This window comes from Mytilus trossulus, chromosome 7, assembly GCF_036588685.1.
Source record: "Mytilus trossulus isolate FHL-02 chromosome 7, PNRI_Mtr1.1.1.hap1, whole genome shotgun sequence".
NCBI lineage: Eukaryota > Metazoa > Mollusca > Bivalvia > Mytilida > Mytilidae > Mytilus > Mytilus trossulus.
The window spans coordinates 35217142-35242139 of record NC_086379.1 but is presented as its reverse complement, the minus strand read 5'-3'; the positions used below and the strand labels follow the sequence as shown (position 1 = coordinate 35242139).

Below are 24998 nucleotides of genomic sequence, written 5' to 3'. Positions count from 1 at the left end.
GGAAGTAATGTTACGCATGGGTATCGAAATTATTTAATATAGCATATACGTAAGTAAGTAAGAATAATATATTTAAAATTTCCTAATACACCATTAGTTTGTTAAACGTGTATTCAGGAACGAACAATGGTAAGTAATGATTTAACTTATTAATATTTTAAGACAACGGTATGTTGTAAAAATTACAAATAAATGCAGTTAAATTATATGAACATCAAAATTTACTATATACCAGATTGAGAAATCATTAATAAATTTTAGTCTGATTGTATGTTTTCAAACCGAAAATAAAAGAATTATGACGTTTTTCTTTTCTCTGATGTATAACATTATGGCTCCATAGTATAACAAAATATCGATTATGATATTTCGGAATTGTATTTATGCCTTTATGGGTTTGTAGAACACTAAAATAATAAAAGAATATTTGTACTGAAGTTTTTCCTATGTCTATTTATTTCCTTCAGAGGTCCATTCCATGGCTTTTGCTTTTGTTTCTTTCGCTATTTGGTGCTACAGAATGTGGAATCTCCTCACAGTGGGATGAATGCAATTGTATATGGCAGGAGTGGGAAGCATGGGGCGATTGTGGCAGCGAGTGTAATGGTGAACGTCGTCGGTCACGACAAGTGTCTTTATATTCCAACGTACCCGGATGTATCTTCGAATTTAACACATGCGCTACCAACGACATGGGATGGGACTACTCTAGGTGTAATGCATTTTGTCACAACGGCGGAACATCTAATAGCTACTCTTGTAGCTGTATAACAGGATTTTATGGAACATGCTGTGGATTTCGTAAGAAATTGTCAATTATTTTATGTAAAAATCCATTTGTTCTATAGACTAGATTCTATTCAAGTTGAATATCATCTATACCTTGTGTTATACATAAATCATAGTGATTTTACTGTTGAACTGTTACTTTAATATTAATATCGAGCTAACTAGCATGGTCGGTCATATGTATTAAGGGAAATGAATTAATCTGTACAAAGCAAACAGGAATATGTCCACTCGCACTATTATTGTCTATGTTCATTGGACCGTGAAATTGGGATAAAAACTCTAATTTGGCATTTAAATTAGAAAGATCATATCACAGGAAACATGTATATTAAGTTTCAAGTTGATTGGACTTCAATTTCATCAAAAACATTATTGACCAAAAACTTTAACCTGAAGCGGGACAAACGGACGGACGGACGAACGAACAGACATACAGACCGAAAAACATGATGCCCCTCTACAACCGTAGGTGGGACATACAAAAAAAGCATCATATATATATATATATATAATATACTACTAAATTCAATCAATCAATATTTTGCTAAACTAAGTTACAACAAAAATGAAATCAGTCAAGCAATCAATCTATCAATCAATCAATTCGACAGTGGTTTACCTACTTGATCGACTACTCTCAATCAACCAACACAAACATATCAAGCAGTCGATGCAACATTTAAACAATAAGTAGTCATACTTGAAAGTTTAACCAAAGAAAGATAAAACAATGAAAAAGAAAACTTCGTGCTTATTGTAGAGGTAAACTGTGGAAATCCTGGATCTATATCAAATGGTAACTTAAACGGAGGTACCTTCACGTATGGTAGTACTGTAACATACACGTGTCAGACCGGATACCTGTTGGTGGACGGATCATCTAGTAGAAAATGTGAGCTGAACGCAATATGGAGTGGAACAAAACCAAGATGTGCATGTGAGTATCTTTAATTTACCATCTGTCACGTATGTTCCCGTTGTCTTCCATGTGATTAAGAATACTATTAGTTCTAATTCTATGAAAGTGTTATTTTAGTATGTTTTATATGTTACACTGAATTTCCATAACGCAGAGTAATGTAACCCGAACAAAATGTGTAAAACTGTTATTCATGATCACCACATAAAACGTCACATGCAGTCTAAGAAAAGGGAACATTGTTATTCACTGAGGAACTATAAACGTCACGTGCAACTCACAGGAATGATTAGCAATAGATATTCAAAGCCCTTAAGGTTAAGTGATGCATGTATGTTGATGAAACCATATATTTACCGCAATGACAAAAGACAGTTTAAACACGCATTTTCAATAAGGGGGTGCATTTGCGATATTTCAATATCGAAAATTTGAAGGAAAACAAACCCAACAATTCATGCTGATTTTGTTTCATTGATATGTTGTCTTGCTCGATATAAAAGCATTTGAACAAATAACAAAGGGTTTTCGTTTCACGATTCGCCAACTACAAGCTAAAATACTGTTCTAAAACTAGTTTAAAATGTCCGTTACGCTGCAGGTACTCCAATAGATATTCAAGTGTTTTTATTTTACGAATATCCTCGTTTGAATAATGGGTGTGATCGCTTAACATATGCCGTAAATGACTTTCCCGTTTCAACATTTACCTACTGTTGTACTTTTTCACTCTTTTCTCACTAATTCAAAATTGCATATCTTTTTACAGAGTAAAACTCCTGGCAAAATTATTTAAAAGGTTGCGTTTAATTCCGGAATATGTCAATAATCTGGATATTTTGTAATGACAAAGTTATATGACATCCTGCAAACTGACATAGTATCCAAAATGTGAAAGTTAATCAGTTAAAAAAAGTCAGTGTTTAGTAAAACCCATATATTTTCCGCAGGCTTATGAAAGTAACGAACATTTTCTAAAAATGGTTAAAAAATTAAATACAATCTTTTTTGTATTCTGAAGGAGAGAGTGTTGAGAGATGTTGGGAAAACGATGATAAAGTGCAGCATTATAATTGAAACTTGATATATATCTGAAATTAAGGACTTCCTGGTGTTTCGACCAAAACGAAATGTACGTTACTGTAGTGACACAATACAGAAACACATTTTCTTGTCAATTTCAGAATGAAATATAGCTACTAAAAGTTAAAATTTGATAGAAATGAGAGTATATTATAGACAATTCAATGAAACAACATGTAAACTTTAATAAACAGAAGCAAGTAACGAACATTTCAAAATTTTATAATCTTCTGCTCAAGTCAATTTTTATTACTGTAAAGTTTCTCAATTTTTGCTGCATCATCGGGGTTTACTTTAAGCATTCTTTTCGATTTCCCGGAGGGTTGTGGATTTGATATCTTGCACAAAATGTCCTTACGGTCAACCCAAATGATATCAGACCTACTTGGCCACTGGAACATTGCTTTCTTCTTTTCTAGAAAAGAGATTTCAATGGTGTTATCTTCAATATCGATTGTTTTTATTTGACCGATGTACCATTTATTTAAGTAGATAGCAGCCACGTAATCTGCAATGCTATAGTCCATTTCTGGATAGGTTTCCCTGGCTTCATCTGCAACCTCTGCTGTTTCACCCTCTTGAGTTCCGGTCTTCAAAACTGTTTCCAGCTGCCAATTTTCACATGTAAATTCATCTGACAAACAGGTTACGCAATAACAACTTGTATTACGAACAGCAACTACATCATTGCCCTTTTCTGCTACAGCATGTAATTTCATCGTACCTGGTACCGGACGAAGCTTTTGTTCAGATAAAAGTTTGCTTTTGTTTTCACATTTGTCTTTTGGCAAGAAAATAAACTTGATGCTCTTTAGGCTACATGATTGTGATTGTGTCCATGCAAAGAAATCATGTGGGTCTTGTATTGCGACTTTCCCAGTACGCACCGCTTCGTCTGCCATTCGTTTACTAGTACCTCCAATCCCATCGCATGGGCCTTTCCCATGACCGGCCTCCCAATAGTTCCACTTGGCCCTTATGCCGTAATCGAGACTGTGATTGGCAATAGCATTAAATATTGCTTTATTGCGATATTGAGATGTCGGACTATCCGTCCAGTAATGGATACATTCTACAGTTGGAAGAAGTTGTTTTATCTCTGGTATAATTAGGTCGATGATGGATAGTACAGTTGCTGAATTGTGACCCATCTCATCTGAGATTACTACTATACTTTTGTGTAGCAGCTCATCCTCGTCAACCTCGTAGTAAACTACAACGGGATGTATTGTCACGCTAGTCTGATTCCAATAGGCAGACTGGATCTCTTCCACGGATTTGCACTGATAGTTTTCGGCAAAGTCCATATGTACAATGCAATGATTTTTTGGTAGATTTATCTTCAATTCTTTCATTTGTGCATATTGTGTTTGTATTCTTGTTACATGGTCTTTGAATTCGTTCATCTGTTTTTCGAAATGAGCTATAAATCCACTTTTGTCAACTGTGCTGTCTACAACTTTCATTGTCATTTTTGTTCTGCCCTTCTCTTCTACTTTAACTCTTTTCCACTGACTAAATACCACATCACTGGCCTCTGTATTTTTCATGTCTTGTATAATCTTTTCTTGTTTTTCAACTTCTTTTTCTGCATTCAAAGAAACGTCTATTCCTAATCGTTTTACAGCTTTTAATGTAAATGACATGTTTTGGTGTTTGGTACATAAACATGTGTCTCTTCTTATAAATGATGTCAGAAGAATATTCTTTGGACGAAGTCGTGTAAAGGTGGTAAATGACAGCTTCACTGTGGGATGCTCCATCATAAATTTATGGTACAAGTTTGAAAGGTAGTCTGTCAAGATTCTTTTCTGAACTTTCTTAGCATCTGTTTTAACATAATCTGCCTTTCCTGGCATAACTCTAGAGTTTTCATCCCTCTGTAGAAATCTTGTTACATTGTATCTATACTTTCCCATCTCTCGAATTCGATAAAACCTTTTGATATTGATGTCTTTAGTTGCTACTTTTGCTAGTTTATTTCTACTGAGTCCTATTCTTTGTGCTAGTGTCTTAATCATCCTGTACTTTTTCATGGTTTTACCCGAGACAATGTTTCTTACTATCCTAGTTCTCATTCTTGCCTGAGTCGATGTTCCCTCTCCTGCTGATTTAATTTCATTACAAATTGTATTAGCGAAAAGTAATTCTTTTCTGACACTGCTTCTCTGTTCAGCTGATAAGTTCATTTCATCGAGTTGCTGTTCAGTTTTGGATCTTGGTGTACTTGTGTTTTTGTCAGTTTTTTTTCGTTTCACTCGTTGCAAAGAGCGAGCAGTTGTTCTGTACTTCCTCTTTAAATTTTCATGCTTGGCTTGTAGACTTTTCATTTCGGCCTTTATTTTAGTTAATTCTTTGCTTATTCTCATTTTCGGACCATTGGCTTTCTTCTGGAATCTCATTTGGACCAGCAGTCTATTTTCAGTAGGAATGACAGACGATGTTCCACTTTCATATCCACTTGTGGAGGGTTCAATCTGCTGGTTATTGGCATGGATTAATTCTAATACCTCTTTTTTTCTTGCTCTATAATGTTTTAGATAATCTCTGTTATATTCGTTTCTTTGCCTCCTCTTTCTTTGAGATAATTGACTACTAGGTACATAATTTTGTTTCCGTCTCTCTCTTTCCTTTTGAAGATAAGCTTCATTGTTTTTTTCTTTCAGGCGCTGTCTGTATTCTCTCTGAATCTGGGCCCTCGATTTGACCATTCCTGTAAATGAAAGATAATTGTATGTAGATACGGGTTCAATGATATACATAAAAAGCTTTCGGGGAAGTCGTTGAAGTCTTTAGAAATATTTATTTAGTAAACATTTAAATTTGAATACAAAATTTCATACGAGGTAAGCTAAAAATTATTTTGAAATGTTCGTTACTAGAGACGAAATGTACGTTACCACTACATATGTGGGAATTGTCCTACATTTTGAATGCACAAACTTAAACGTGACGATTGGAAACGTAGTACTGTCATCACATTAGTAATTTCTTCAAGAAATTGCATTCAAGTTGCATGCATTCTTTTGAAGCAGGTAAGTTATCATAGACGTGATAATTTTCAATACAAAAATATTAGAAAACGTCTGTTTCTGTAGGATTCAACTTTTTATTAATTTGTTATGTACTTTTATTTATTCAACTGACATACAATTATGCAATGAAAAGTGATAAATAGACATAGTGATAGTTTTAAGACAACATTAAAGAACTATTTCAATGTGTATAAATAGTAAAAAGTTCGTTACTTTATATAACGAACATGTCACAACTACAATGTCATTGATTAACACATTTTAAGACATCCATGTCAATTACGATGTATGACCATATTGTTTGGGTTATTATGTAAACACGGTGATATAATATTTCATAGTTGTGTATTTCATAATAAGAAATGCGTAATAATGTAAAATGTAAACGTACCTTATAAATGTGGATCCTTCTCCTGTCAAAAGTGTATAAATGAATGAAACTGTTTTCGTTTTAAATAAATGGCGGCAGTCAACTCATCCAGCATCCCATACTTTTATGTAAAGCTATCACGTTTTGAGTCTGTTTCGTATCCTAGGTAACGAATTTGTCAGTAACGTACATTTCAAGTATACTGAAGACCTTCAATTTAAGAAACCAATAGAGTTTATTGAATCGAAAAGGTTTATTTTTCTAGAAAGGATAATATACAGAATTACCCAGTGCTAATCGGAATATACTGAGGTTTAACTAAGAGAAGTTTTTAGCAGTAACGAACATGTCATAACTACGTTTTTACATCTAATATCTTCCCTTCCGACATTCCCAGAATCTGTTAACTGTACAATACAGAAAATTATATCTGTCTTGATTTGAGTAACTTTATCAACAAAGTTTTATTCCCTGTTTCAGCTCAAGTTTGATCATGTATATATATATATATTAAAAATTTCGACGTATTTAAGTTGGCGTAACGAACATGTACCTGCTTTTTGTGACAACCCTTAAGGAGTATGCTGTCATGCGTTTTCGGGAGATTGACGAATGAAAGTTTTTTCCCTGAAAGATATCACCAATTCCTCAACGCTGTGTAACTGTAAGGGATAAAGAAATGCACAAAGAGGCAACTTTCTAGTGATCAACACCTTATTTAAGATTTGGCGACAGTAACGAACATTTCAATTTGTTGATTCCGTTACCGAAAATTAAAAAAAAAAATTAAAAATTCTGATAACATTTTTTAATTAAAAGAGTGTTGGTCCACATGGATTAAAAATATACAGCAAATAAATCTGATACTCATACAGGAATTCGTACACACACCGGCGACAGCACATGCACCCTCTTATTGAAAATGCGTGAAAACGTATAATAAGATATTTGATTTTAAATGATCCAGTAACTCAAAGACACAAGAAAGTCATCTTGAAGTTTACATATGGTTTTAAACAATAAATTTGTGCACACAATATTGTATTTTAAGATCTAGATTACCCTGAATCTGATATTGGGAGATAAGATACCAAGAGGAAAGGGGGGCGGAGAGTAAACAACAATAAGTATAAATAGATAAAGGTAATTGAACATATACTTTCAAAAACTGCCTAAACATTGAACGTTTCTGCTTTGATTATTAAAACTGTTGTTTTTCAGATCAATGACCATCCAATTAAACAGATTTTTTCATCATTTCAGATTATAACTCCTGTTCAAGTGGTCCATGTAAGAACCGAGCAACTTGTACAAATATACCTGATGATTATCAATGTGCTTGTTCTCATGGTTGGTCTGGTAAAAACTGTGATGTTGGTAAGACTATATAAAAACTAGATATTTTTTTTTCTGGTTAAAAATAAATCATAGATGTAATGCATTATTTGTCTCAATTAAAATCCAAATAGATAAGTATAGTGGACAATGGAGTACACCAGCAACCAACATTCAACTTCTCCTGTTAAAGCATAGACAGACAACAACGAACAACAAATGGACTAGATGAACTACATGTAACTTGAAACAGACATAACATGTCTTTCTTTTTTATATTAGTTTCTTGTGTACAATTTGGAAATTAGTATGGCGTTCATTATCACTGAACTAGTATATATTTGTTTAGGGGCCAGCTAAAGGACGCCTCCGGGTGTGGGAATGTCTCGCTACATTGAAGACCTGTTGGTGACCTTCTGCTGTTGTTTTTTATTTGGTCGGGTTGTTGTCTCTTTGACACATTCCCCATTTGCATTCTCAATTTTATAACATGTGGTGAGATTAAACCGATCTTATGTGCACACACATACTAACCTTTTCAAACTGGACGATATGTAGTGAAATTAAAATACACAAACGAAAAATCAGATAAATATTTTTTCAATGTTTCAACTAGGTTTTGAATGGAACATTTTGTAGATAGTGTTAATTTTCAGTCTAATAATTAGTTTATCAATTGATATTTATTTGAGAATTCCACATTTTTTTCTAAACATTTTTTTTCTAGATATACTGCCTCCAGCTTTGACAAATTGTTCCAGCGACAAATACATAACTACATCAAAACTCACAGATCTGGTTGAATGGCAGATACCTACTTTTACCGATTCACATAATTTTCCGATAGATGTCACTGCTAACTACCTTAACAATGAGTTCACATTTCCATGGGGAGATTTTAATATCAGTTATTCAGCAGTAAAACCATCAAACGGTTTAAGTACAGACTGCTTGTTTGGTGTCAGTTTGAGGCGTAAGTTTTTCTCAAGAAAATATTTGCCTAATTTGTTTAATTATTTTACAACCCATCCTAAGCATTCTCTCATAAATCATTAAAAAGATGGATTAGCATTTCAAGAAAAGAAACTCTTCTAGTGATTTACATGTAGGTGACAAACTAAATAGATGATTTAGACCCCAACCTATTTCGTTATATCTATATTTTCAAATATTATCTGTTGGAGTATGTTTTATTTGTATTTCAACCAAGTTAATGCATAATAACATATTAAATGAATTTTTATATTTTCAAGTATATATACAGATATATAAATTTACAGATCTAACATTGTTGGGTTGATGTTTAGACGAGTTGTATATACAGATATATACATGTATATATATATATGAAGAAATTGCATAACATATCTTTTCGCATTAGTTATTTATTTATTTATTCCAGCAAACCCTTGTACTCCAATCAATGTTCCAACGAACGGAGCTTTGATCTGCAACAACTGGAGAACTGATTATGGTCAGTTTTGTACCTTTTTCTGTAAAGAGTCTTACACAGTACCACGTGGTGTTATAATAGAGGACTTCTTCGTGTGTGGAGCTTCTGGATCGTGGACACCTACAAATACAATTCCCGATTGTTCGGGTAAATTTTAGAATGAAAAAATTTATAGTTTATCATATAAATTTGATATGAAGTTATATTCACCACAAAAAAAGTCATATTTGCAAAACGTTTCTTCCATTGATCGTTGGTAAGATGTGTTCAGTGGCAAATATTTCATGTACATTTTGTTTTTTTTGTAGATGGCTAAATATTATACACTTTTGGCTACGAAGGAATACGCTTCGTTTAAAAATTGTGAATTTGTGATATTCATATTGAAAAGTACATGATTTTTTTTGCAATGGTTGGTTATTTCTAATGACAAACCTCATTCTGAACTATTCAACATTAATTTGTTTCGTTAGATTGTAGTCAAGAAAGGTCCCCTTTTTTAGATAGAGATAAGCATTTAATTTCTTTTTAATGTTTTATTTCAGTAATGGTAACAAATTTACAGTCAACCACAGGATATAATATTGGTGCAACATATTCCAATTGTTCAGATAACCGTAGAGAAATGCAGGAGTTTTACATAGAAAAACTAAGCCAATCAGATTTCAGCTTTTTTTGTGACAAATTTCAAGAAGAATGTATCCCAGAAAATGTGTCTGTTCAGTGTTGAAGACTTATTTTTGTTCAGTACAGTCAGCATTTCATGTATCATTAAAATAAACACGTTAATTCTACATTTAACAATTATTGTATGTCCATGTCAGCACCTTCTCATTGCAGTGAAATTCCAATGCAACTTATAATTACTTGGTCTTTTTCCTTTTTTGCCATAGGTAAATTTTAAAAAGGAATGCTTGAGACCATATAGTATCATAAATCCTACTACACTTTTGTGTGAAATTTAATAGACTATTTATATATATATATCAGGAAACAAATTAAAGTTGACAGTTACATATTAATAAAACAAAACAAAAAACGTTCAGTGATTATATTTACCTGCCAACATATTTTAATGAAGAAAACACTAAAATAAGGAGATCATGAGACTATCCACCAGAATTCAAATGACGTTACTATAGCAATTATAGGTCATCAATAAGGGGGAAAACACCACATAATCAGATATTAAATGCCCATACAACGAAAATGTGTGAAACAATTCAAACGACAAAACTAAGGACTTAATTTACAACAAGACAATTTACGGAAAAACAAATATGACAGACAAAAGGCATTGACAACCACTTAACTACATGCTCTGGACTGGCAAAGGAACATACATGTACAAAATGGAGCGTAGTGAAACACATTTCTGTGGGCGCCCAACCCTTCCCTTACCTGGGACAGTTATGTAACAGCACAGCAAACAGTCTGTTTCTTTTTAATTATAACAAAATCGGATCATGAAATTTTTAATGAAATTGTTCCAATTGGCATTCCCATGGAATCCAAATGTGCTCCTCTTCTTGCCGACTCATTACTTTATTCATATATGAGACTGAATTCATACAGGAGGTTCTTGGGAAGAAAGTGAGGAAGTTAGCATTATCCTCCAAATTCACTTTCTGCTATATAGATGTTGTCCTCTCATGCACTAAATAATTCAAAGTTTTACGAACGCAATCACGAGTTGGTTGACCGTTATTGAATATCTGATTCACAGATGGCGACGGATAATTTCCAATTGTCGTAACCACAATCCAGTCCTCCTTTTCCCGAATGTGACTAAATGAATAGGTTTATCACCATGTTTGTGCTTACATGATGAACACGACGGATGCCACATGTTATACAGTGTCTGCTTTGATTCTTTTTCGGGCACCTGAGATCACCGCAGGTCATATATCCATCCCCAACCCTAACAACAAAAAAGACACTTATTACAGATCTGAGAGTACTCGCAGTTAATGATATCTATTTCAAAGCCATTAACAACTAATATAGAAATCATGTATAAATACCAACAGTACACACCCAACATCCAATGGATTTAGTGTGAAGACCATATTAACAGTCAGAGAAAAACCCGACCTTGTGTAATGCCAAAATATAGGTATCGACAGATTGTAGTGCAGTGAAAGTACAATGTGTAATATTTAGTATGATTTTAATTTACGGATAACAAAATCAATTTATACTGCACTCGTTCTATTTTAGCAGTCAAAATGCGTTGACTGTATATTTATATGTCATATACAGTCACTGACCCGATATCACTTTTCCTCATGAATATTTAAATAGAAGTTGCCGAAATTATATTTAATTATTCATACGACCTCTTCAACCTTTTCTTGTTTCCAATGTATACAAGGATGCGTGGATCGACTCAAACTTGTTTCTTTTACAATTTTTGGAAAAAAATATTTAACTTGTTCACCATCGATTGCGGGTTTCAATAGGTAAATAAATGTACATTTCATCGTGTTGTATATTTCACCGCCTGCATGATACGAGGACTTATTATGGGGGATTTTTCACATTATTTAAATCAAATAAATAACATTAACACATTAAACAATAATTGAAAATATGTTTTTAGATTGCAGTAAAAAGACAATTATAATAGAGCCTCGCATTCCCCCGTTTCTAAGCCTCATCCTTATATCGTTGATATGTCAGGTCAATGCACTATTATTGTCTATATGTATACCAACAAAACCTGATTCGTGGTCGGTCACTCTGTCGCTGACTTTGCCCCTTAACTATACAAACTACATGTGTAGTTCTCAATAGTTCGACTTAACCTTTATTAAATGATATGGGCAAATAAGCCCTTATACGGATTAATCAGCATGTGCAATACTAAAATCGTTCCACTGTCGATATACATCAAGATTTAATATTGCTCTTCGAACAGGGCCAATACGGAAAAAAACAGGGCCAATACAGAAAAAAGCGGGAAAAAAGCCGTATTAGCCCTAATACAGGACGTTCACTTCCGGTTTTCAATTTTCTTACGCCATTACTTAACTTTGGAAGTATCGTTATGCATAAAAACATTTGTATAGTATTTTTTAAATTAAAGTCATAAAATAAACAGGTTAAATGATGTGCAATGTTTTGTAACGTCTTAAAGTTTTGAAACGGAAAAAACAGGGCCAATACAGAAAAAAGCGGGAAAAAAGCTGTTTTGGCCCATGGGCTAATACGAGACGTTCACTTCCGGTTTTCAATTCTCTTATAATCAGTTAATAACACTATAATATTAATTGTATACATCCACAATGACCATTTACTTAATCTACTCTTATTTGATTGTACGTAGAAACTTTTATTATAGATATACGACAAACACAAATATGTTCGGGTGAGGCTTTTTTTTTCAGTTCAGAAGAATTGAAAAAAGGCTAACTAAATAGTTTTGTAGTTTTCTCTTTTATTAATGGAATTTTTTTTACAGCCTTAACATTGTAGATATACAGACTTTTGCCTCATAAACATTTTGCAGAAATTAATGGATAAATTTAAAATTCATCGTAAAATTCGAATTCACAGGACCATAAAACATTTTATTTTACTCCTTGTATCGACACTCACATTTTTTACAATGAGAAGCTTCTTATTACAGGTTTGCGAATTGACCCGAATTGGAATTACGGGCAAGAGACAGGGGAAATAATTACCAGTGTCCAGCTTAAATGCATTTAAATATAAATTTTTATGTAGATTCCTATTTGGCAATATAATCAACTATAAATATTTAGAAAAATTAAAACGTGCATTATGTGTCCATTGGCATATTTTTTTTGTACTAAAGATAAGGAATCTTTACGAAATTCTGGTATTTAAAAAGCCTTTTGTATGTTTACAAAACAATACAATGACGACTATGAATAAACAATTTTAAGACATACAATTGGACAATATTAACCATACAGCCAAACTTCCTGGTCCGGACTCGGGAACGTCCACATGCGGCGTTTGCATGCGAATATAAATATATTGTTTTCTAATGCTGCACCATATTCCTTTAACTATAATTATAATAATAAATATTTGTCCTTTAAATTAGTCGTGTGTCAATTTTTAATCTTGTGATGTGACAAATATAACTGTTGACTGATAATTATTTTGTTTTTTATAATTATATACTGACATTGAAATGCTAATGAAAAACTGTCAATACAGAAAGGAATGTTTTAATTGATTAGTAATTTTGTCGAAGAATAAAGAATTAATTTCCAAATGTCTATTTGAAACTAACAACTTATATTGCTACATGTAGGTATTTTTTAGCATTGAAAGAAGAAAAGTGATCTGGTTTCTTTAAGTGCAGAGCTTTTATTCCGGTTTTTTTCCACGGGATTAATTGTCTTAGTTTTAGACAGATTTTTTCTATTTATTCACGTACATTATAGAGCGTTCTCTTTTGAATGTTTAAACTTAAAGGTTCTCTATATATTATACTTGGCAACCCTTTTCTAAAATATGAAGAATATTTAGTGTCCGCTATTTTGCCAACGTCCCTTTTTAAATCATGGTTGAGGAAGTCGAAGGAAACTATCAATCTCCCGCCGGAAAACTGATAATCCTAATTAATAAAGATAGGAGTTGAAAGCACCTCGTCGTGAGGGGTTCAAACTCACCACCTCAGTGTTGACAGATACACAACTCAAACCACTCGGGAACCGGGGCCCTTAATTGAGAATCTTCACATGCCTGCTGGATTTAGCCTTTTACCTTTTTTATTCGAGCATCACTAATACCGGCGTCACACATCGGCGTATAGCACCGACGTTTGTTTGTTGTACGGCGAATTGCAGGACGTTGTACGTCGAATTGCAAAATAACAACTTTTGTCTGTACGGCGTCTTGCAATGTATTATAATTTTAAGAGGAAATTAATCACTGTTTAGATAATATCAAGTGACGATATTTTGTTGATATCAATGCTTTACAGGCTTACAAATATACAAAATGTCTTACTTATCAAATATTATTAAATATATGCCGTTAATTCAGTTCAGAAGGCCTCGTTGCGTACCGCTTTTCGATTTGGTGCAAAAAGTTTTTTTTACAACCATGTTATCCTAAATACATTCATATATCGTTATACTACTAATCGTTATTTGTTGTTAGGGTGAAATTTTGTAAGTTCAATAAAATATACCGTCCATTCATCTTTTGTTGGTGCTAGCTTTTTTGTTTTAGATAAAAACAGTGGAGATGTGGTATGATAGCAAATAAGATAACTATCCAGTAGGATCAAATAAAGTGTATGTAAGCAATTATATGCTATCGTACGGCCTTCAACAACGAAAACTCGTACATTATAGTCGGCTAGAAAAAGCACCGACCGAAAAATGTGAAGGACTCAACAAGAAAACTAACGGCCTAACTCATAACAAAACAATTTATGAAAACAACAAATAAGATAGAATTGAAGCAACGACAACCACTGAACCACAGGATCGAGAATTCGGACAGAGACATAAAATTGTTTAATTATTTAATTTCTGAAATGATTCATTTGTAAAGAGAAAAATTAAGAAAATACTTTGTTTTCATCGAATGTAAGGAGAAACAAATCACGAATTGCATTTCGAATTAATTTTCTTGTCAGTTTCTTTTTGAAAATATACAATTAGTATTATACATGTCAAATGCTGTCAAGCAAATGTTATTTCTATCTGATGCATTTTATCTAATGCATAATTAGATGGGGGAGGGGGTAAGGGAGTCCGTTAACATGTTAACAACACCTCGATTTTGGCAAAAACAGTTAATACCAAATTTTAAATGCTGATAAGAGTTACAGCAACTTTAATTTACCCTTTTTTTCAAACGAACCCAAAAGCAATGAAAAGGGGAAGTGCATATCTTCAATGTATTAAAAAGTTTGAAATCCACTGTACAAAGGCGCAAAAATGCCAAGCTCCATAAGGAATCTTTTATAAAGCTGACTAATTTTCAAAATACACACGCAAATACCATATTTTTTTATTGACACATGGACAGACAATTGAACGGATGGAAAAGCAGACGGAGTGATTGACTCCAAGAAAAAGGACTCTGTCATGAATCATCGAAAATTCTTCAAGCAGCAAAAGGGAGGCTTTATCTGGTTATGTATATTATTGAGTAAATGTTTTATGTCAATCAGTCGTAGCAAACTTGGGTTATCGTCATGACGTAGGAAAGTGTTACAAACAAATAGAATGAGTGAATACTATAGGGCGCGAACATTAATTTTTTTTTTATGGCGGGGGCTCTTATAAATTATGGTTACATCTCAGTCAGGGTATTCATACGACTCATTGCTTACATGATTTTATTTAAAGGAATTACGAAGGTTTACTGATTTTTATTTTAAATCATCAAAACCAATGTATAAATCAGAAAGTAACATGTAAGGTGTCACAAGTTGAAGCACTCTTCTCCAAGTCACAATTAAGAACTCTGAGCTGATATAAAAAAAGCCTTGGTCCATCTTTACATTTCTGAAGTCTTAGACTTGCAAATTTGACATCAATTTGAGAACCAAGTCCTCATTTTTCGGCCTCTTCTACCAGGCCACACTGTTCAGTTATTTTATGAATTGCAAATTGAAAAGGTACTTTATTTTTCACAATTCCGTCCAGGTACTCTGGGTCAATATAACTTATCAAACATTCCATATACATCTGAATTATTTTCATCATAGGACTGACCAGGGTTTTAGCTGGATAAGAAGTGGCCTTTCCTTTTAGCGTTTTGGATACATTACAAATAGAAGCCAGAAATAACTACATTGGTTAGACGTATAAAGAGGGGCATGAGATATCCCTAAACATGTTTAACACTGCCGCATTTGTTGCACCTGCATGACCCAACTTGAGTCCGTAACCTTTGCTATATAGTCTTGTATTTATTTCATTTTTTAAAATTTTGGTTCATTTATATGTTTCAAGAAACAAACATTGAACTTCTACCCCCTTGTTGTAGTTAAATGATCATTGCTCACTTAGGAAACAGCTTCAGGTATACCATGGAAGTAATATTGAATATTTAAATATTACTTCCATGGGTATACCAATACACAGTTACAAGTTTAGTTTCGCATTATAGCCATGGTGAATTTTCTAAATACAAAAGTTTTTGTACAATTGAATTGATTTTTAGATAGTTGAATAATAATATAGCCTTCCTAGTGGGTTTATATGAACATTTAGATTGTTTTTAGCATGTTTTATAAGCCATTTTTCAGTTTGACCGTCCAAACTTTCCTATCCGTACCGCCATAGATTTAGAAATTTTGTATTGTTTTTCAACAAAGATTTGACGCTCGATCTTATCAATTCAATTTTAGGGAAAACACAACAGAAATGCATATGATTTTTTTTTTTTACCTCCTTAGAGATATATGTCTATGGTTTCAGGAAAGGTATCACTCTTATTGATTGAAATTTTCCTTTGGACCAAATTTTTTAGACCTTTGTGACATGTTCAACCCCCTTTTTCCGGCCTCACCCCCTATGGATTTTAATAACCCTCTATGGATTTGTAGGGGGTCAGTAGCGAACCATATAACTTATAATATTTGGTTTCAAATAAATGCTGATTGTTGCCATGGTTATTTCACCATTATTACTATTGGAAATCAAATCTATGGACGATTCTCTTTCCATAAATATACACATGCATAACTCAAATTTAAGCCTTATTTATAAAGAAGGAAGGGAAAGAGGGTGTTTAAAAATTATGAGTGTCAATTCTATTTTTTTTTCTATCTGTGAATTGACAACCCACCCTAGTGCATAATTTTCTCGCTGCGTTGGGTTGTTTCTTCTATTTGGTCGGGCTTCTGTTTCTTTGACATTTTCCTTATTTCCATTTTCAATTTTATCAAGGATTAATTTTACTATACTCAAAGATTTTTTAAAGACATGTACAGTTACATATATGTAGTTTATGTCCTTTGCGGAAGCAACGTAAAGAAAGAGATGGACAGTAAATTTTAATGTGATTCTTGTAAATAACGGTTAAGATCAGTTAACAGAGAAAATAATGTCAAAAACGGTGAACACTTTAAGTATTAAGTAACAGATAACATGAATCTCAATTTCAAATAAACAGTTAACAACATTGCAAATTTTAACAAAACAGATTACAGACAGGGGATCGAAAACAGTTAGCAGTTTTTTAAAATTTATCAGTCAAATAACAGTTTTAAACATATTTAAACCTTCAAAAGGACAAACATAGGTTTAACATAAAAAGGTACCCCCCCCCCCAAGCCCCACTCCATCTTAGATATTTGAACTTGATACTTTATTTTCTTTGAAAGGACGGTAAATAGCTATTCTATAAAATTAGCAAGTTGACATACAGTTGAAAACAAGTTGCCATCCAGTAAATTTGTCAACACGAGCAAGATGCCGTACCCTAGACTTTATTTTTTATGGTCTATATTCTTTAAAATACAGGGTTTTGACAACAAATTTCAGTAAATATGATGCCACACTATAATAATCTAAAAACGTGTCTCAAGAAATAATGAAAAACAGTTAAATATCTTGAGAATGGGGCGACAGAGGACGATCGACCTCGAAATTTTCCGGTACTAAGTGGCAAGTTTTGGAGTATTACACAAAATCTTGTAATAATTTTGTACTTATCGGCCTAATAATTTAAAGAATTATATATCAGGAAATCATTTCTTAAGCAGCACCCTCATCGAATGAGTGGAAATGTTTTAAATTGAATGAATTCTTCACCTTTTTACTTTTTTTTCTATTTTTCTCCGCTTCGTTAGTACCCAATTTCCCGGTGGCGATGATACACAGTGTTAGTCAACATTATAGAAGAATAGAGAATGGAAAAGTAGTATATAAGTATTTTAAAATCCAGACCTTAGATTGTTGTTACAAGGAAAGTAATTTGGAATATAAACTTCCTCTTTGTCAATTTTATGAACTCTCGACTAATTCTTCGTAAAGTACAAGCATTTTGACTTGTTGCCAATTTCTATTAACTGCATGTTTGAATTACAAGGCGCGTTTTAAACACCAATTGACCGCTTTCTTGAAACAAATTGCAGTTACAATTTCGGAATAACAAATTTGTAAATTCCTAATAATAATGCAATCAATTGTTTATAGATCCGATGTTTTTTATTCAAACTTCATACCACAGAAATATCATTAATAATGTTTTATGTGACTGATGTACATGTATGTAACAATATAAATGAATACTTACTAGTACTTATCTTATAATTACAAAGTTGAAAATACCCAATTCGCTGCCAAGAATTTGTTTTCAGCATTTAGTCCAAAGTAGACTGATTGCATTCAGTTTTTGAGGTGATTTTATTGATATTTCAAGCATTTATTCAAACTGTTTATTTTGCTTTAAATAAATCGATGCATGTTGTTTCAAATTTTTATGCCTCATTTATGGGCATTATGTTTTCTGGTCTGTGCGTCCGTTCGTTCGTACGTTCGTTCGTTCGTACGTTCGTTCGTTCGTTCGTTCGTTCGTTCGTTCGTTTGTCCGTCCGTCCGTCTGTCCCGCTTCAGGTTAAAGTTTTTGGTCGAGGTAGTTTTTGATGAAGTTGAAGTCCAGTTGAAGTCCAATCAACTTAGTACCCTATATTATGATCTTTCTGATTTTAATGCCAAATTAGAGATTTTCCCCCATTTTCACGGTCCATTAAACATAGAAAATGATAGTGCGGATGGGGCATCCATGTACTGGGGACACATTCTTGTTGAATAATTATATATATGTATTTGTTATGTTTGACAGAAACAAATTCATATCAATAGTGAAGTTTCTTTTAACAAATCAACAACCATGGTTGAGAATAGATTTTTAAGAACGTCACTGATAGAACTTTTTGTTCTAACAAGAAAAAATACAAAAAGCCTTCAACACAAACTGGTAATTTTTGTTCCCCAACTCAATTACATTGAATTTATAAAGATGTGAAAATTGTCTGTTTTATCTATCGATGCATAATTATGTTTGTAGTGTCATCTTGGCTCTCAATGGACATTTATATTTATATGTTTTCTTAACGGTCATACAAGAATTATGTATTGATATCGTATTACAACTCCTACTTTGTTTAATCATTTATTGGAAACACGTTCTTGTTGTTCCGAGACAAGTCATCTGGTTAAGAAATTTCAAAAAGAAATATTTGGCACAATGATTTATAAGGTTATGTCTGTAACAAAACCATACAAGTTTTGGAAGATCAAAATAAAAAAATAAATATGTCATCTGAATCGTATATTTTAAAGGTTTACTCGTTTTTGTTATATTTTTCTGTTGTTGGCCTGGTAAGGATGTCCGTTGTTGGGCAACGAAAAACTCAAATTATGTTTTGCTATGCAATTTATTGATTATTTATGTTCTTTTAAACATACCGTAATTGTTAAGGTCAAGTTACAGTAATTGAACTGTGTCACAGATTTTTGGAAAAATTTGCGTACAACTTTTGCTTGTTGAGCTATAAATGAATTATTTCAAAATAAGATGTGAACATGTGTATAAAAAGCCCAAATATCTGCGAAAAACGTTCATAAATTTGTCTTGTCTTATAATCATCAAAATTGTCCAACTTTGAGTCCATAGATTTTTTTAAAAACATGTATGTTTATACATAAATTTCCTTGTAAATAATATAAAATAATCATTTAGTCGCCGACTTAATGAGTTAAATCGAATAACATTTCAGAATATAAAAAGTTTTCATTTTGGTCAATTTTGTAGATTTTTATTACATAGATCCACCAATTTAATTTTGAATCCATATTGCATAATGTGTGTGCTCTTTGTTTAACCGTTGTAAAGGCTATATTTGGAATATGTTCCAATAAGCACTAGATCTCGCCTCCTTCCTCCGAATGTGACTTTTTCGAATTAGGCAAATCACCGGGTATGTACTTTAATGAACAACACGACGGGTGCCACATGTGGATCAGGATCTGATTACCCTCCGGAACACATCAGATAACCCCCAGTTTTTGGTCGGGTTCGTGTTGCCCAATCTTTGTTTTTTATGTGTTTTTTTGTACTGTTGTTGGTCTATTTTTCTTTTTCGTGTTTAGTCATGGCGTTGTCAGTTTGTTTTCGACTATACGTTTGAATGTCGACTTTCTTTAGACATATCAAACAATGTTCATTATATATATATTTTGAAATTTTCATCAGGATTAGCATTTTATGAAAATTGATAAAAAGGTCGTTATTTACGGAATTATTCTTTTAACGTAAGGGAGTGTAAAAATATTATTTACTACATTTTAAAAATCAATATAATACAAGAACTTTCGGCGAATCAATATAGTGTCTGCCTTTTGTGTTTTTCAAAAGCCTTTGATAAAGTGCCAATGTCTGGTTAGTAAATATCAAACGTACGCACAACGCACTATTAGAGTACGTCTAGAATGAAAGTAATCAACAATCTTAAATTACTTGGTATTAAATTATATTTCCACGTATATTAACTTCCTCTTACAGAACCGGTTATTTATATCAATAACCAATTACCTATATAGTTTAAAGGACAAACAATATGTATTCCCAAAATAAATAAGCTCAATACATTATCATACATTCCAAATACCTTAACAGTTGCATACAAAAACAAAATTAAAAAACAAAAATTTAAAATTCTACAAATGTATACCATAAATTATAATTTGATTGTGCAGCTATTAAAGGAAGATAGTACACACACACCAGTCCTCGCTGAGATCATGAAAAAGGGGGGGGGGCATATACAATACAGAAGTGCAGAAGCGATCAATTCAAATGCGCTGTTAAATAAAAAAATATTAAGAGAAAAGAAGTAAAAAAGATATTTTTTAAAGAAGAAAAAAACAATTAAAGATTTAGTTTATACATAACTGCTATCACTCAGTGATTATATTAGGTTATATGACACTCGACGGTCTCTGAATGCCATCTCGATGCTTAATTAGAAGGCGTATAGTCTAAAATACGCACTATATATGCTGAAACTTTAGAACAAGAAAAAACTTGCATTTTACCAATAAGTTCTACTTCAAACCATGTAAGCCATCTAAATATAAGCTGACATGCGGGGTCATCGTGCATCTTTTCAAAACAAGATACGCCAATGATGATTATGGCCAAGTTTGGTTAAATTTTGTCTAGTTAGTAGTTTTAGAGGACACGATTTCTGGACGACGAATGGCTAACCTGGTCCAGGTCAGCTAACATGAGAGGTTGATCTAAAGAAAATATTAGATAACAAAACCTATTTAATATGTTTGTTTATTTCCAATTTTCAAGTAGGCAGTACAAATGACTTTTATGTATGGCTTTTCATCTCGGTCGGTCCATTTACAGGACCTACCTTTTATATGTATTGCTCATTTGTTCTCTTCCTGAATTTGCATACAATATTTGCCACTGGTCGTAAAGAACAACCAATTAACAAAGTTCGATTAACAGAGCAAAGCAGCAACGAAAAATATCTCTCTTTACATGTAACTTAGACCTGGTCATGAGTTAAATGAAACATTTCGCTAACATTTGTTGCAAGTAAAAAGTTTGAATTTTTTTTTTGCTTAAAGATAATAATTTACAAATTCAAGATACAGATCCACAAGACACAAGATACACAAAATCAACGAACACCACCAGGTTCATGCATTTTGACTTAATGCATATATGAAACACTCTGCACCAACCATGTCAGAGTGTCTTGACCATGCGTTCTTCTTTGTGTTTTGTTTGTCTATTTTAGTGATATAAGTTTCAGGGTCTAGATGATCTAGCACCCCACTGGTCTGCACTTTTAGTCTTATAATTGTTAAATAACTGCATCATTCTAATGGTAACAGTCATGACATTTAATTGAATAAAAGAAATATTTGCGGAAATTAAGATATTCAGTTGATAGAATTATCTTTCTTCATTTGCCAGTCATTCAGTTATCTGACTGTTATCTCTTAAATATGAAATTAAGGAGATGTTGTATGATTGCAAAATTGAGGCATCTTTCTTCCAGAGATCAATTGGCGTAGAAGTTTGCAAGTACAAGTCACCTTACGGCTTTCAAAAATGAACAAAACCATACCGCATATATTTAGTAGAAATTTAAGAAACCAACAAAGTATCTTAATCTATTCAAACTAGAAAACTAACGGCATAAGTTCTTTAAACAAATGTTTCACTGTTTATTTAATATAACTTTAACGATTAGACTAAAATAGTTACCATCCCAGATGCAAAAGTATAATTTGGAAATTCAAAATATAAAAAAGTATTTATTACCACTTCCTATATGTGGTCTATTTAAAAGTCCTGATATTAACTTTAACCGTTATTGTATCGATATTTATTATTTTGAGTAGACGTTCAATGAACGGTATGTACTTTTAACTTTTTAAGGTAACAGGTGAAAAGAAACTTTTTTAAAGATTTTATTTTATTGAAATGTGATTTTTAAGATAGATAGATAAATAGATAATCATTTTATTATAAACGCGAAGAAATATATATATATATATGATTTTTAAAATGTTCATGGTTTTCCTGAAGAATTCTTTAAATCAATTTGTTTTCATTGTCAAGTAGCGACACTGTCTCAGTACCGTTATTACCGAATTAAAAGTCGCCGATGGTTCAATCTTCCAATTAGGCAATAGCAAGTGTTTTAATATTGGCATTACTCTCAAATCGTATTTTCTTGTTAATTCGACCTGTTGATACTGTTTATAATGCTTTTTTGTCATTTTTTATTTATATGGATCTTGGCTGTATACCAGCTTTGATTATTTGTAATATCTTCAATTTTTCACTTATTCTTACAACATTTGTATAAACTTCAAGATTATAAAAAAACGTTTTTTTTTCTAAAGTGAACATTGATTGGTTAAATATTTCTCAGTGTGTTTGAATTTGTTTGATAGCCTTTTGGTCATGACTGTTTGTCTCTAATATTTAATTAACTGTGCATTTGTATTCAGATATCGCAGATCAAATTTATTCGTTCTTTGTGTAATCATTCGTTTTTTGATTGAGTTAAGTCTGCTAATTGATATTTTATCGTATGTTTTTATATGTTGTGATGTTATGCTATTGTTTCAGAAAAAGGGAGAAGGTTTGGGCCCATTAAAACGTTTAATCCCGCTGCAAATGTTTGCACCTGTCCTAAGTCAGGAATCTGATGTACAGTAGTTGTCGTTTGTTTATGTAATATATACGTGTTTCTCGTTTCTCGTTTTGTTTATATAGATTAGACCGTTGGTTTTCCCGTTTGAATGGTTTTACACTAGTAATTTTGGGGCCCTTTATAGCTTGTTGTTCGGTGTGAGCCAAGGCTCCGTGTTGAAGGCCGTACTTTAACCTATAATGGTTTAATTTTTAAATTGTTATTTGGATGGAGAGTTATCTCATTGGCACTCACACCACATCTTCCTATATCTATTAGTATTTTTTGTATTTTGTAATTGTCTTTCAACTTATAGCTTATATTAAATAATAATAGAACTCGGGTTGCAGCACCATCATGCAACGTCGAACTTAGTATTGTTTGACTGTTCTGTTTATATCCGTTTATTCTTGCTCTGAAACGTTTATTCCGTTTTTAAAATTTTTGTTATTGTGTGTAACTGATGAATTTTAATTTTCCGAAAAGTGTTGTTCATATGGAAATAACATCTCAGTACTTGATTTTTTTCCTCAAACCGAGGATCAGAAAATAACATCTTCACAAATTAGGAAAATGTCCACATAGTTATTTGACAAGTTATTGATCTTTAAAAGCAGTTTTATTGTGTATGGTAAAAAAATTTGTAAATATAACGCTTTAAATAATATTTCACTTTTTCTGGTTCTTTAAAAATGTTTCCAGCTTTTAAGTCAATATACCTTACTTTTTTCAGCAAACCTAATATGAAAAGTCTTCACTTTATCATTACGCTATTTGCGTTAATCTCCATGACGGTCGGTAGTAATGTATTGAATAACGTGGTAAGTAAATGCATATAAAATCTTATCAAAATCCGATATCTCGCAAAATAACGTAAACTACTCTGCAAATGTTCAAAAATGCTTTCAAAAGAGGGACGAAAGATACCAAAGGGACAGTCAAACTCATTATTCGACTTATTAGTTTGAATGTCAGTTTGCTATCTTTCTTCTATCTTCTTTACTCACTTACAAGTTCAAGATAAATTTCTTGTATTTTTTTTTGTTCAGAGTGCCAGTGAATTTACAGGAATAAATTCAGTGAATATATATATATAGCAGTTTGACAAACATTCATTTTGATCACTGAGAAGCTTGAATCCGATCTCATTACTGATTCATTATAGTTTTTAAATAAACGTTCAGCTGATTTTTAAAGAGTGGTTCTGTGCTTTTAATATACAATCGTGATTTTAATATAGCAAGTATTTTTCTCTACAATATTACACTAATACTATAATATTATTAGAGTTGTTCCTGTCTATAGAAAGCTAATTCGAAGCAGATGTAAGGAAGAAAACATGATTTAATTTACCCTGTATCAAGCATTGAAAAAAATCTGTTTTTTAGATGATTACATTGGACAATCCGGAAAATGTCTGCCAAAAATTATGTTGACTTAAAATGATATTTATATGTACATTTAATATGATATGAACCAAAATGTTGAAACAACTAACATACACATTTTTCGTTATTAATCCATCATTAAGACTTGATAATCATCCTCCAAAAATAAACCAGTCGTAAATAATTAAATAAATGAAGTTTACGTTATTACATTATTGTTTTCTTTAGATATTTGAGATGCGAAATGTGGAAAGCCAAGCATGTTCAGTTGAATCTTTCGAGGCGAGAAACTTAGTCTGCAATGTACCAATAGAAGATGGATTCATTCAAAATAATGGAACTTGTGATTTGTCCCGTAGTGATGAAATCATTAAAACTATGTACTGTTACCATGGTTATTTGTATATATCATACACGAAACAGCAAGGTATTTGGAATAATCTA

At 32.3% G+C, this 24998-nt stretch overlaps 1 protein-coding gene and 1 long non-coding RNA gene across 3 annotated transcripts; both read left to right on the top strand.

The window, feature by feature from the left end:
- The first annotated feature begins 52 nt into the window (after positions 1-52).
- On the top strand, positions 53-9781 carry LOC134724990 (protein jagged-1-like). Of its 2 annotated transcripts, XM_063588429.1 has the most exons (7): positions 53-129; positions 468-801; positions 1553-1729; positions 7463-7576; positions 8262-8507; positions 8937-9134; positions 9533-9781. In XM_063588429.1, exons 1-7 carry the CDS (start codon positions 127-129, stop codon positions 9715-9717), a joined length of 1257 nt encoding a protein of 418 aa, XP_063444499.1. In that variant the 5' UTR covers positions 53-126; the 3' UTR covers positions 9718-9781. The 2 variants fall into 2 exon arrangements, with proteins under 2 accessions (XP_063444499.1, XP_063444500.1); XM_063588430.1 differs by lacking the exon at positions 8937-9134.
- A 12575-nt stretch (positions 9782-22356) lies between these two features.
- On the top strand, positions 22357-24976 carry LOC134726982 (uncharacterized). The gene is made up of 3 exons (XR_010108692.1): positions 22357-22380; positions 23900-23987; positions 24783-24976. It is a non-coding gene; the product is annotated as an uncharacterized LOC134726982 (long non-coding RNA).
- Positions 24977-24998: the final 22 nt, after the last annotated feature.